The 15,125-nt window shown below is 37.3% G+C and overlaps 1 protein-coding gene across 2 annotated transcripts in view; it reads left to right on the plus strand.

Annotated features, from left to right (window-relative positions):
* The first annotated feature begins 9,382 nt into the window (after positions 1-9,382).
* LOC125683615 (uncharacterized) overlaps positions 9,383-15,125 on the plus strand; it is a 34,465-nt gene continuing 28,722 nt past the window's right edge. The window contains exons 1-3 of one of the 2 annotated variants that reach the window (XM_056139521.1): positions 9,383-9,456; positions 9,545-9,746; positions 13,207-13,375. In XM_056139521.1, coding sequence (XP_055995496.1) covers positions 13,312-13,375 — 64 coding nt within the window. In that variant the 5' untranslated portion in view covers positions 9,383-9,456; positions 9,545-9,746; positions 13,207-13,311. Of the gene's footprint in view, positions 9,457-9,544; positions 9,747-13,101; positions 13,376-15,125 lie in introns of those variants that run through there. The other variant, XM_056139523.1, reaches the window with a different exon arrangement.

The following is a 15,125-nucleotide window of genomic DNA, read 5'->3' on the forward strand; positions in this document are numbered from 1 at the left end:
GTTTTCCTTGCATAAATGATTTGGTCAATGTACTTGTAAATATAATGCTAACAAAGAAAGTAGAAACGTAAAACGTGATTTATCAATATAATAAACTCTACAGGTATGATTTATCAATATAATAAACTCTACAGGTATGATTTATCAAAAAAGTCATCATTTAATTTTCTTTTTCATGGAAGATCTTCTGTCTTAATTGGAGATGCTAAAATAGTATGTATGCAGCTCTTGTATGAATGCGTATTTACAATATGTAAATGTACAAATACTGTCATGAGTATGGCCTAACCAACCAGTTACCTGTTTATTTAATGAAATACCTCACATACCCTGCGCTCCAACATTGCTTGACAATGCTGCACATAATGAATGGCAATGCTATGCATTAGTGATGGACAATCGGATAGAAAAATCATTATCGAATATATGTAATAATCGTATATATGTACATAATCGATTAATAATTGTCATATCTGTGTAACATCCATAGGTGCAATGTCAAAAACATTTCCGAACAGCTTCTCTTTGCCATTTAAATTTATGATGTACATCCTAAACCGGTTCCACACAAGTTGCACAAAATAGTATATTTTGGCCAAAGTTTTATGTTCAAAAGGAGCATATCTCCAAGAAAAAAATTAGAAAATTTGCATTTCTATCATAAGCCCGCAGTGTACAAAATTTATATTAAACAATATGTTAAGTTTTAATGAAGAGCTTGAAACATAAAAGTGACTACGATGTGAAAATTGCGGTACCGGTCCTCCAATTATACATGTATCGTTGTACACTTAACTTTTGTAGAGTTATCCGAATATCCTCTCAACAACAAGAAAATATTGCTACGAATAATAATTATTTCCGTCTTTTGGTAAATCATTAAGTACCTTTCTATCAAATCAGCCTCTCTGGCATGTGTTGTTGCTCCTAAAATAGTAACTATAGTGTTATAATAGAGTATTTTAAATCGGTTATTTTCAAATGTAAATATACCGATGCCTCACTACTTGTGCTTTCCATTTTGTTTTACAGGCGTCTTCGTGAATTCAAGCGTTTCTCGTATACCCTATAGCGAAGTAAAATTTAGAACCGAAAAAGGTGATCGGCGAACCCTACAAGACTTTCACGTCAGCAATCCGCTTGTTTCGGAAAGAAAGTGTAAAAACACGGATTGTATTTTAAAACTATTTTCATTTACACCTTTACAACGGTAGCTTTTTGAAAAAGATGGGACATATTGCTTTGCACCTGTCAGTCAATCTATTGTCCGCTCAATACCTAAAGAATCCTTTGCTTGACAGTCACCAAACTTTAAAAAGTGGTTGTCCCCAGAGGGTAGATGACTTCTATTGATTTTCAGGTCACTATGTCAAGGGCCAGACTAGAATGATAAGATACTTTGAGAGCCCTTTGCTTGACAGACATCAAACTTGGTACACTGGTCAATCTTCTCTGGACACACTGATTTTGACTACGGATTACCCCGTTTACCTGATCAAGATATAGAGCTCACGGTGGATGTAATCGGTCGACATGGGATGCTTACTCCCCCTATGCATCTAATCCCACCTCTGTTATATCCAGGGGTCCGTGTTTGCCCTACTCTCTATTTTGTATTCCTAATAGGAGTTCCGAGATTGATCACTGTTTGTTATCTTCACCTTTCATAGATATCCGCATAACATCTAATGAACCCTTCGCTTGATAGTTACATTGTTTGCCCCTAGAGAGTAAATAACCAACCAATATTGTTTTTCAGATGAAGGTTCAAACTGGACATAGTAAGATATTTTCTGCTCAATATCTTGAGATCACTTGACATATATGATTGATTGCATATTGTTTAACGTCCCGCGCGAGAATTTTTCACTCATACAAAGAAGTCACCATTGCCGATGAAGGGCTACAAAATTTAGGCCTATGCTCGGCGCTTACGGTCTGTGAGCAGGAAGAGGTCTTTATCGTGACACACCTGCTGTGACACGGTACCTCGTCTCGTCCGAAGGACCGCCTCATTTAGTCGCTTACGACGAGCAAGGCTTACTGAAGAACTATTCTAACCCTAGCCCCCACCGGATACATGAGGGAATTGACAATCCAACAATTTCTTCCTACATATTAGTCGATCGTGTGTGTTTTATTCCAAACTAAACTACAAATAATTGGACGTACGTAAAATTTAGACCCAATTTTAGACTTTACTCAAAGTTCCGCCTTTTGAAGAAATATTTGTTGTTGATTCAGATGCAGACGTCTGAATGCACGCCCTTTTGTGAAACGAGCCCTAAATTAGGATAGGTTTAGTTTTATTATCTTGGTGTATTTAAATAAAGAAGGACAAATGATGATAAAGCGAAATAAAACAACAAAAAATGTAAACTTTCCTTTCTCATATATCAGACACTATACGCTATTAGTAGCCTTATTATCTCTCACATCATCGAGACAATTACCAAAACTATTATCATTTTCATAAAACATATTGAAATTGGCAGGTATCATTTACAGTATTGAAATATTATTCCACCAAGCGATAACGATTTCAAATTTACCAAACGTCAAATGGCATGTCGTTTCGGCAAGACTTAAAAATGAAAATGTTTGTAGAAAAATGATAACTTGAAATGGAGCTCTGATTTCGTGTTCAAATAACCCGAAACGAACATGCATAACACTCCTCAGGCGTAAATAACAGATAAAGGAGGAAGATGAAATAGAAATATTGGTTTTATGGCCTGCTTTCATATGGCTATTACCCAAGGGAGCACATCATTTGTGTAAACATGATGTTTAGACTGATATCATAATAGAATGCAAATAGGTTATTTTTTTATGCTAATTTCGAAAGATCCATCCCTCCAGCTTGTGGCCAAAAATTGAACTTATTTTAGAAGTAACTATAAAACAATTGTGCAGAACGTTCAATTAGGACATTGTGGAATCCCTCCTTGGGGGGGGGGGGTCGAATCGTGGTATCAGAGAAAAAACCCATAATTGTGGCTTTCGGAGCTCCTCGCGTGGTTCATACCTCCCACACTTACGAGCGTAGCGGAATCATCTAAGGAGTGACGACTGATTTTCATAATAGAAGAGTTGTGGTTCTTCCTATTCTCTCTGTAATAAAGGATTGATTCCGTGGGTGGATGTGGGATCCGACTTCTCCACTCGTCGACAAAAAGAAGAGAAAATGCATTACACATTAATTTGATGATTACAAACATGTATAAAGTTACAGACTCATGTCTCTGTTAATAGTAAGTCCTGAATTGGACAGTTAAACAACACAAGATCCACAATTTCATGTTGTGTACTGCATACTTGTTGTATCATACAGAATGGTGTAATTCGTCTGATTTACAGCAAGCAGCCATGTCACGCATTTATGAATATTATTGAAATATACCCTAACATTTCTGAGCTTCGTCCTCCTACCCCAAACAGCTCATACACTGTATACTTGTGTTGTAATTTAACCAACTGCGCAACATAGTTATAGGGTCCACTTAAATATATCTACACTTTGCGGCTTAAATGTGTTTTTGGATTTGATTTTATCAAATAAAATAGCGGTCCATAGATTCGTGCAGTTGATAAGTTCCTCTGTTGTTCCGCACATGTACGATGATAATGTGACCAGCATACCACATTATAGTTATAACCTGTTAAGGGAGTAAATAACAAAATACATACCAATGTAAATCACAAGGCAAACGTTTATACTACCCTGTATGTGAAACTGCGATAGACGTAACTACATCCAGCATCAAGATATTCTGTTTGTGCACATTTTCATAGCGATAAGCATAGCTGCAACGCTTTTTTTTTTTTAATTTATACTTTCTTTTCACGTTTCGGGATATTTGCCATTATTTATGTCAGAGTTGACTTTGAAAACAAATCTACCTGTCTGCTATTTCCCGATGAGAGATCAGATGAAGGGGGCAATATAACCTGATGTCACACGGGGTTTAATGTCACTTCAGCCTTGTAGTCATTGCTATTAACCAACCTTACATAAAGCTAGCAGATTGTGTATTGTTTAATTAAGGATGTATGATACACCATGGAATTTGATATGGATGAAAAGTGGAGGATATGTACAACACTATTTTGAAGTTGAAAACTTTCAAATTTACTTTATTTTGCAAAAAAATGCAGGTTTAGTAGAAAGCAATGTGAAAAAAATTCCTACTGAACTCGAACCTGTGATCTACAGTTCAGCAGTTGACGTGCTTTTTTTCTCGACGTGATAACCTATTGAGCTACGCGATGAGTTTTGATTGGATGATTAATTGAATATTGTTTAACGTCCCTCTCGAGAATATTTCACTCATATGGAGACGTCACCACTGCCGGTGGATAAGTTCAAACTTGCTGTAGACGAATCGGTAGAAAACTGGATGGTTTCTCTCCCAAACATAGACACGAATTTAATGAAAAACTGTCATCTACGAAGACATTTTTACCATAATGTTCTGCAAGGAAAAACAGAGGAGTTCCATACCACAGCCGTGTCACGTTCCTATTCGGAAAATTAACAGCATTTGACCCTTTCATCTCAGAACGGAAGATGCATGCAATGCACTTTTCAATCCATGCCTTACGACTTAAGTAGACTGGTAATATCCTGCTTTTTAGAATGAACAATCATAAGACAAACACAGTTCATATTCAGATCCACGAATTATAATACGAACAAACGAGATTCCTATGATTATATCTCTCCGTGTCTTCTACCCATAAAAAGACGATTCGACAGCACCACTACATTACCATAGAAATCAGTTTAATGTTATCCGGGATGAAAGTCTCCCAAGTTGTTCATGAAAAGATGCTAAGTGGCATTGCATAGTCATATTTTCAAGCCTTTAATCTGTGGTTACATGGACAATGTTTATTCATGTTATTTAAAGTAGGACCATCATGATAGTACTTGCATTCATATCCATTTTAGTTCCGGGCGGGTTCATTCAAACAAACATCTTTCGAAACACAAATACATGTATTTTGGCAATATCCTTGTTCGTGACACAAATTCTCTCTTCTAAAACTTTTTATTGGAAATGAAACCTGTGATTAGGTTGAATGTTGTCTAATGTACTTCATATCAATTTTGAGGCCGGGTGGGTTGTTTTTGGTTTTTTGGGTGTTTTTTTTTTTTTTTTTTTTTTTGGCATGCTGATTTTGACTGCAGATTACTCCGTTTACCTTATCATGATACAGGGCTCACGACAAACAGGTGTGACCGGTCAACAGGGGAAGCTTACTCCTCCTAAACACCTCATCTTATCTGGGTGTGTCCAGGTGTCCCAGTTTGCCCTACTCTTAATTTTGTATTTTCATAGGATTTATGGGATGGATCACTGTTCGTTATCTTCACTTTTGTATTTATTATTCTTCATTCATTCCTAATGCACATAGCACCATCCATCCACTGACTATGTAGAAAGTTGATAATTTTGATTATGTAGTTACAGTTCTAACATTTGGTCAATATACGAAAGTTGACATTAAAACAATTTGTCAATAAAAGTTAATTACAGTTAATTCTACCACGGTTATTGGAATCAAAGGAAAGCCGCGGTCATTATTCTACAATATACCCTCATACGTATTAACTGATTATGAGAAAATTGATACACATCTCGCTTGCACTTCGAGTTTCGCAAATGCAACAATAAAGACGATGACTGAGAATTGAATGTTATAATCATGAAAATCCATCAATATATGTTGTAAAACGAATTCATAAAGGACTGAAGAACATTTGTCATTCAGTATAAACCAATCGTCTGCATTCCAAGAGCGATACATATGTAAACATGACGATGCACAGACAAGTTTTCTTGAAATATATTCATAGCAATTGATTATCATCAAAATAAATACTTGAATTTTTTTTAAAAATAGATTTAGAATACCCCTACCATCTCGCCATTTTCGTTAGCAAAAAAAACAAAAAACAATGTAGGCGGTTTCGGAAACTCATTACGTCACATTTACCTTATTCGTAACTATACTAGCGGAAAAAAGTAACTGCATTATTTAATATATGAAAAAATTAAAAAAAATAACAATGAACAAATTTTATTTTTTGTAATACTGTATTCGTTTCAACATTTCATAATCCATTCATGTTAACGTCGAATAACGTCAATTTCAGCACACTCGAAAGACACTGGTATTAGAACTTGAATTAACAAAGTTAATAACGCGTGTGACCACCATTTGCATTCATGCATGCTTGACAACGACGCCTCGAGCTCATTGATGCCACTAAAGTTTTCAGAAATGCTTGAGGGATATTGTTCCAGATGTTGGTTAAAGCTTGGCCTAAATCAGCCAATGTCACTGGCTGATTTGGTAAACGGCATAGACGTCGTTCCATTTCATCCCAGACGTGCTTCGATCGGCGATAAATCGGGGGAAACAGCTGGCCAAGGCAAGACATCGACATTCTGTAGAAAAAAAAGTCCCTGACTACACGTGCAACATGTGGCCTTGCGTTGTCTTGCTGCAGAGTGATGTGATTTTGCTGTCTCTGTATGAAGGGTACCACATGGCGCTGAATAATTTCGTCTCGATAGCGTACGCCGGTGAGATTTCCATTGCCAATTTGTAGAGAGGTCCTTCCACGTGCTGTTATTCCACCACACACCATAACGCTACCCCCACCGAATTGTCGACGTTGCACAACACAAGCGTCCTGGTACCGCTCCCCAACGCGACGATACACTCTACAACGGCCGTCATTGCTATCCAAATGAAATCTGGATTCATCAGTGAACAGAATATTGGCCCATTCCTGTATTCTGAATCACAGATGTCGTCTGCACCACGCTAGTCTAGCGATACGATGACGTTGAAGCAGTATTGGGCGCACCACTGGACGTCTTGTTCTGATGTTGTGCTCGCGCAGACGATTACGCACAGTTCTTGGACTGATTGGTCGAAGTCCAGGAATGCTACGAGCAACAAACTTCCTGTCTGGAAACGATTTCTCAGGTGCACAAGTCTAATGTGGTTTTCCTGTCGACACGACGTCACACGAGGACGCCCAGAACGTGGTCAATCCCGAGTTTTACCAGATTGTTGGAAACGTCTCCATAATGACTGGATGGTGTTCCGATGAACTCGAAAGTGTCTTGCTACAACATTTTGTGTCATTCCAGCTTGAAGCATCCCAACAGCACGATTACGTTGGTTTTCGCTGAGTCGTGGCATGACAGAAGGGTAAATTTTGTCAAAACTAAAGTGCTTTCCTTAACGAAGAGTGTCCAAACAGACCTTTTACACTTCTTACTCCAAACAGTATTGGTCAGGAAAACTCGTGCGTACGAACACTTCAATAAACAACATGTGTTCACTAACCATGAAAAAGTCCGTGCATCTGAGTCGGGTACTACCGATATTGTTAAAAAACATCACCTTTATCGATTGTTTAGATTTTATAAATATAAACAATAAATATAGAAAAATTATACTAAATTTTATAATGCACAGTTTCGTTTTTCCGCTAGCATATATAAGAAAACGACCGGTTGTATATATCTGAACCGTAGTAGAATAGAAATAAAGTCCTTGTTTTCGTGTTTGTTGCAGAATAACCTCCTTGATCTGGAAATGTTGTTTTGAAATATAAAAATATATGCAAATTTAATGGGAATATACAAAAAAAGGTGACAAAACACTCCATGTGAATGTCTATACGCTAGTTGTCAGCAGATGACAAAACACTCCATGTGAATGTCTACAAGCTAGCGTCAGCAGGTGGTGCCGCAGTCCACAAGTCCTCCATATTAACAGGAAAGTCTTCTTTCTACAAATGCCATATCTTTTCACGTGCATACAATTTACAGAGGTCTGATAGCAAGCTACAGAACGCTTACAGTGAGAGTTCTGCACATACCGGATATAACAGAACGCTTACAGTGAGAGTTCTGCACATACCGGATATAACAGAACGTTTACAGTGAGAGTTCTGCACATACCGGATATAACAGAACGCTTACAGTGAGAGTTATGCACATACCGGATATAACAGAACGCTTACAGTGAGAGTTATGCACATACCGGATATAACAGAACGCTTACAGTGAGAGTTATGCACATACCGGATATAACAGAACGCTTACAGTGAGAGTTCTGCACATACCGGATATAACAGAATGCTTACAGTGAGAGTTATGCACATACCGGATATAACAGAACGCTTACAGTGAGAGTTCTGCACATGCCGGATATAACAAGACAAACAAATAAGTAGGAATTTACGACGTGGAGTTGACCAAATAGAATTTTGGTTTACATAAAATGGTAGAGTGCTGTTTTCTTCAGACTATAAAAATGACAAAGTCATCTAGGACGCCCGATACTTGTATGCAATGGGACTTTGGACCAACTGATCAGGTGTTAATCATAGACACAATATGACCATTAGTATAAAATACATGTATATTATGACAGTGAGTCCCGTGAATATTAAGGCGCCATCAGGTGTAATATTGAGTGAAATATGACAACAGTGTTACAGTATTTACAACGACTTATGATATCATGTCACATAGAAAGTATTCTTATATTGTCTCTGAACCCGTGACTTTTGGCCAGTCGATCTTAAAATGTATTTATATGAACAAGTACTCATTAGAAAAATATGACAGCATTGTCTTTCAAAGTACCCAAAATATAGAATTTTTTCACGTACAAGTTTAACAGAGATTTGACATATATTACCATTTTAACCTTAACCTTTCACCAACAATCACATTAGTGTCTTTCTCTAGCCATCGGGTACGCGCAGACGAAATTTGACTGTTTTAAAACTATTCGTCACATAACTGTAATGGACAAACGGACGAACAGACAGACGGGCACGGCGATTACTTGAGGGGCCAACATCTTCAATGTGGGCGCTAATAAAAACGCTGCGTAAATATTTCAATGTGTTATATACCAGCAAAATGACTCAATGAGCAGTGTGGTTCAAGGGCCTTCACTTTATCATTCATGTGCTGTAGAATGAATCAATTCTATGGCTTCAGTATCGTGGAAGTAACAATACAGCTGCTTCATGGAAATTTCCATATACATGCATTGTCTTAAAATTTTCAAAATTTCTCTGTTTGAAATATATTATTTGCGCCATGACATTGAAAATGCCTTTCCGTTAGTTAAAAAAAATGAGAGTGTTAAGTGACTAGAAATTCAATAAAGGAGTGTATCCCTCCACGGTATACCTATCATTCGCTTCAGGTAAACTCAAAGCCGGCTGCCATCCATCATTTTCATCTATGAAGGATCAATATAACCAGGTATAGATTCAAAATTTCCTCGATGAACCTATGATATGATAAATACCAAGGGCATTACACTCCGCGTTGACATTTTTCACTCTTAATATTTATGAATTCGAATTTTTGATTTTGGTATCACTGTGTGTTGTTTATAATAGTTGTAAGAGAATTTCTGAAGTTGAAAATACCTTTTCCGCTACGAAAATCAAATGACTATCGTCACTAAGAAATATAGATTTTTATTGCAGACGTTGAGATGAATTGCTAATGAGATGAAAGAGCAGCGACTTATTGACGGTTCGGTGTTGTGATGCCAGACTTCAGGACTTACTGCTATCTATCGGACGGAGCATGCTGATTGGGGCATTTTGTTTGGAGAAAATCCGAGATTAGCTGATATTAGTACCCTCGTGGCATAAAATATTACTCAATGATGATAAAAGCGCTCGGGTATGTACTATTTTTAACGTTGTGGTGTTTTGAATTTCAAGATATATTTAAGTATACCGCAATTTTTGCTTACAAGTTTTGTTGTATGGTTTGGTGACATTGCTCACGGCATTTTTTTTTAAGGGAATCGTTGCTGTTCTATTTAAAATATTGAATCGTATACAATAGAATGTAATGAAATTATATTACTGGGTAGTATAAATACTATTAATATACAATAGAGTGTAATGAAACATACATTTTGTTTCTTCCCTGTATTACATGGGTCGTTTTGTTTATTTTAAAGAAAGGAAAATTAAGAAACATGTGTCTTGAACTGTTTTGGTGGCAGTCCATGTGTTTAGCGTCAGGCATGTTTGTACTATGGTGAAAGATTTTGTACATATACTAGTATTTTAGGGACTAGTCCTCTCAATGTTCAATGTAGGTTCTGTGCAGATCAGAAATATATTGATAACAATAATTTTATCATTTGTTGGCTTTTAATAAATGCTAATGATGCTGGAATGTAATATGACGCAATCGGATACCCTTCCGCTTTTTTCTCCTTCTACGTACCAATATATCTATTCCTAAACACCTGTGTCCATTACTAATTTTCAATCTAATGTTTCCCGTGGGGATCCGGGTTAGAATAGGTCCTCAGTACCCCTTGTTTGTCGTAAGAGATGATTAAATGGGGCGGTCCTTCGGATTAGACCGCAAAAACCGAGGTCCCGTGTCACAGCAGGTGTGGCATGATAAAGATCCCGTAAGTCCCGAGCATAGGCCAAATTTTTTTTAGCTTTTTGCTGGCAATGGTGATGCCTTCATACTATATGAGTGAAATATTTGGAGAGGGACGTTAAACAATATACAATCAATCTAACGTGAAATAATTTGTCATGTACTCATTTTTAACTTCAGATTTTAAAAAAAAATTGAGTTAAATGACATCTGCATTGCACTTATTTAAATAGAAAATCTCTAAAATGGTGAAGGTGACACATATATTGTAAATTACATCAATGGTAAAAGTTACAAGTACAAAATGAACAGACTTTTGACTAGAAGGATACAGAGTTATATATACCTGTAACATATGACAAGGTCAAGAATACAAAAAATCAAAAAGTAACGGATTTCAATTATAAGTAGGATTAACAATGATACACATGTGAAATGTAAAGGAAAAACAATTTTCGATCTGCTACAATCATGATGTCATTGCCTTAAGCATACTACAAAACAGTCTACTGCATGTACGTTATATTACAAAACAGACTACCACATACTACCCAAAACAAAAGTACATCCATATGTGGCGATTCCCCACCGTAACATGACAGACTCGTGTCTCACTAACGTATTGAGGAAGGCAAACTTTACACAAACCTGCTGACATGTTTTAACTTTCACCTCCATATGTATTGACCTTACATTTCTCGATTGTTTCTGATTAACCCATTAACTTACACATGATAGAAAGAGCATGACAACTGGCCCAGACACTAACTGTACCCTCTCTATGATGTGTTGGTTGTACATGTATATTGTTTAACGTCGCGCTCGAGAATCTCAATCTCTCTCTCTCTCTCTCTCTCTCTCATTCTCATATGGAGACGTTACCATCGCTGGTGTGATTATGACCATTAAACATACAGAGGACGCTTTCTTCAAACTTCTTACAAAGAAACGTGATAGTAATCCTATTTAAAACCTCTATCAATGCGTACTTGGTATTAGTGTGTCAGCGATGCCCAATTCTTTCTACCTTCGGGGTTTTTGACTAGGCTTGGATTTCTCGAAAAGAACTTAAGTCGAAACTTGGACTTAAGTCTGAGATTTTGCTCAAATTTTGACTGCTCAAATAAAAGAAAAGTCAAACTTTAGTTCGAGATTTTTCCAAAAAATTCAAGCCAGTTGCCACTAATTGAGTGAAGATGCAATGATATGTAAACTATACGACTTGTCCATAATTTTACATAAACTCTCTATAACTTTCATTTGTGAACAAACAAGGCATGTCGTAGGGATATATTTTTATGTTCTAGTGTTAAATGCTATTTAGTTCAAGATAGCTTAATAAATTCCATAAACTACAATGAAGATTTAATTATGAGGCCGTCCGTTGCAAGTCAGACACTGCCTATAGTATGGGTTTTATGTAATGTATCAGATCCCACCAATGTCTTGTTCCTGTGGCTTGCTTGATTTTCAACAAGAGTAATGACTGAGTGGATCTAGAGAGGATATTCAATGTTTTGTTGTTGTGATATAGAATTTATGTTACGAGCGAGACATGGTTTTATACAAATATATTTTCACGAGTGCAAAACAGGAATGAAAATATCAAAAAAGCCTGCCTCACTCGTGAAAATATCAAAACAAAATCCCATTCCACTGTGAAATAAATTCTATATCCAACAACAAAAGCATTGGTTTTCTGTTTATTACATTTCTTCGGGTTTTCCTTAAGCACTTTTAGCTGTCCTTGTATTGACGTTCAAAACAATATTGCGCAGAAAATATAGTACCTTAAGAAATATGCAAATTATATTTTTTTAAAATCTATACATTTGAACGATAAGACAACATTAATTCAATTTTATTTTTGGTATTCAAATAAAAAAATAATTGTATTATAACGTAAAATGAAGGAGATGTTATGTATCACGGATGAATATTGCAGCAATTGTTGTTGGTTTTTTGGGGGTTTTTTTCACAGAGTGAAAATAACAACTGTAAAAATACAAATTTTAATTCATTGAATCATGCACGTCGATTCTCTAGCAGTCAGTCTAAAAATTTTTGTTTCCGTGTCAGGGTAAACGAAAGATTTTTTCTCCTCATCACTTTGGTTCCTTGTGAAGTCGAGAATGTCTTCACTCACAATTCCTACGAACGAGAGGCACGGGTGGATGCATTTTTAAACAAGGGGGGGGGGGGGGGAGTGCGTAAATACGGTATGGTGTGAACAATTTATGGTATATCTTGGATAACTTATATTTCAAAGATATTAATCACTAAAGCAAATACGCAACATTGTATTTTCCCTAACAACACTTTTGTTGTTGTTAAGTTTGGTTTATAATTATTTATGCATGTCAAATTAGAAAGATTTTTCTCTCTCCTGATAATGTTTCCAAACACTTTCGAGTCGTAATTAGAGTAGTATTTCTTTGAAGATTATAGAAAAACTAAAAACAAGCGTAATTTCATTTAGCAGGATTTTCTGATCGATTTTTCTTCGTACTGTGCTTGGAAAATTATTGTTAAAATCATCGATCCGGGTAGTTTATTGAAATGAAACAATTTTCACGAACTTCATGCCCAAAGCCTATTGACATTGCAAATGTCTTCAATAGCGGTTGATTAGAAATTCCATTGTGTGATTGTTGTCTGGACTCTGAAGACAACTGATACCCGAAGTAATAGTAGCAGACTACAATCCTCTCTGATGTTCTGCCTTTCATTGCAGACGACAAACTGTTAAAACAGCGGGAAAATATTGTCTATAGGATCGCGATGTCAGTGGAAAGTAGAGCAGAATGGAGAAACAAGATTCCCTGATATAGTGCTGGAAATGGGATTAACCGAAGTATTCTTTCCCTATGGAAATTATCAAGGTAGCGCCTATGTTCTTTTTGGTGAGACTTTTCATGAAATTCTGATGAAAGTGGTTTTTATATAAAAAGTTTTGAGATTGTGCTTTCTACTTGCCATTCATGATCAAATTATATTGAAATTAACCAGGATATCATATTCCTACGGTGTGACGAAACATCGAGAAAGGAATTTTATCTTAGGTTTTATCAATCTACTGAAAAGTGGAGGATATGTACAACAATATTTTGAAATTGAAAACTTTCAGACTTACTTTATCTAGTCAAAAAGACAATTTTAGTCGAATGTAATCTAAAACAAAATTAAAACCCCTGCTAGACTCGAACCCACGACCTACAGATCAGCAACCGACATGTTAACATACTGAGCTACTCAGCTAGGCAATTCGATTGAAAAGGAATATACATGTATTGCTGATATCTATATTTCATTCATTCTTTAAAAGGATGTCAGTCATTATGACGATGTGTTTATGCTCTTGTTGGGACACTCATATCGAGACGTCACTAGAGCATAGTCATATCGAGACGTCACTAGAGCATAGTCATATCGAGATGTCACTAGAGCATAGTCATATCGAAACGTCACTAGAGCATAGTCATATCGAAACGTCACTAGAGCATAGTCATATCGAAACGTCACTAGAGCCTAGTCACTCATATCGAGACGTCACTAGAGCATAGTCATATCGAAACGTCACTAGAGCATAGTCATATCGAAACGTCACTAGAGCATAGTCATATCGAAACGTCACTAGAGCATAGTCATATCGAAACGTCACTAGAGCATAGTCATATCGAAACGTCACTAGAGCCTAGTCACTCATATCGAGACGTCACTAGAGCCTTGTCATATCGAGACGTCACTAGAGCATAGTCAACTCCTATCGAAACGTCACTAGAGCCTACCTAGTCACTCCTATCGAGACGTCACTAGAGCCTAGTCACTCCTATCAAGACGGCATTAGAGCCTAGTCACTCCTATCGAGACGTCACTAGAGCCTAGTCACTCCTATCGAGACGTCACTAGAGCCTTGTCATATCGAGACGTCACTAGAGCCTTGTCATATCGAAACGTCACTAGAGCCTAGTCACTCCTATCGAGACGTCACTAGAGCCTAGTCACTCCTATCGAGACGTCACTAGAGCCTAGTCACTCCTATCGAGACGTCACTAGCGCTTAGTCACTCCTATCGAGACGTCACTAGAGCGTAGTCATATCGAGACGTCACTAGAGCCTAGTCACTCATATCGAGACGTCACTAGAGCCTTGTCATATCGAGACGTCACTAGAGCATAGTCAACTCCTATCGAAACGTCACTAGAGCCTACCTAGTCACTCCTATCGAGACGTCACTAGAGCCTAGTCACTCCTATCAAGACGGCATTAGAGCCTAGTCACTCCTATCGAGACGTCACTAGAGTCCAGTCACTCCTATCGAGACGTCACTAGAGCCTAGTCACTCCTATCGAGACGTCACTAGAGTCCAGTCACTCCTATCGAGACGTCACTAGAGCCTAGTCACTCCTATCGAGACGTCACTAGCGCTTAGTCACTCCTATCGAGACGTCACTAGAGCGTAGTCATATCGAGACGTCGCTAGAGCCTAGTCACTCCTATCGAGACGTCACTAGAGCCTAGTTACTCCTATCGAGACGTCACTAGAGTGCAGTCACTCCTATCGAGACGTCACTAGAGGCTAGTCACTCCTATCGAGACGTCACTAGAGCCTAGTCACTCCTATCGAGACGTCACTAGAGCCTAGTCACTCCT

This window comes from Ostrea edulis, chromosome 6 (genome assembly GCF_947568905.1).
Source record: "Ostrea edulis chromosome 6, xbOstEdul1.1, whole genome shotgun sequence".
Classification (NCBI taxonomy): domain Eukaryota; kingdom Metazoa; phylum Mollusca; class Bivalvia; order Ostreida; family Ostreidae; genus Ostrea; species Ostrea edulis.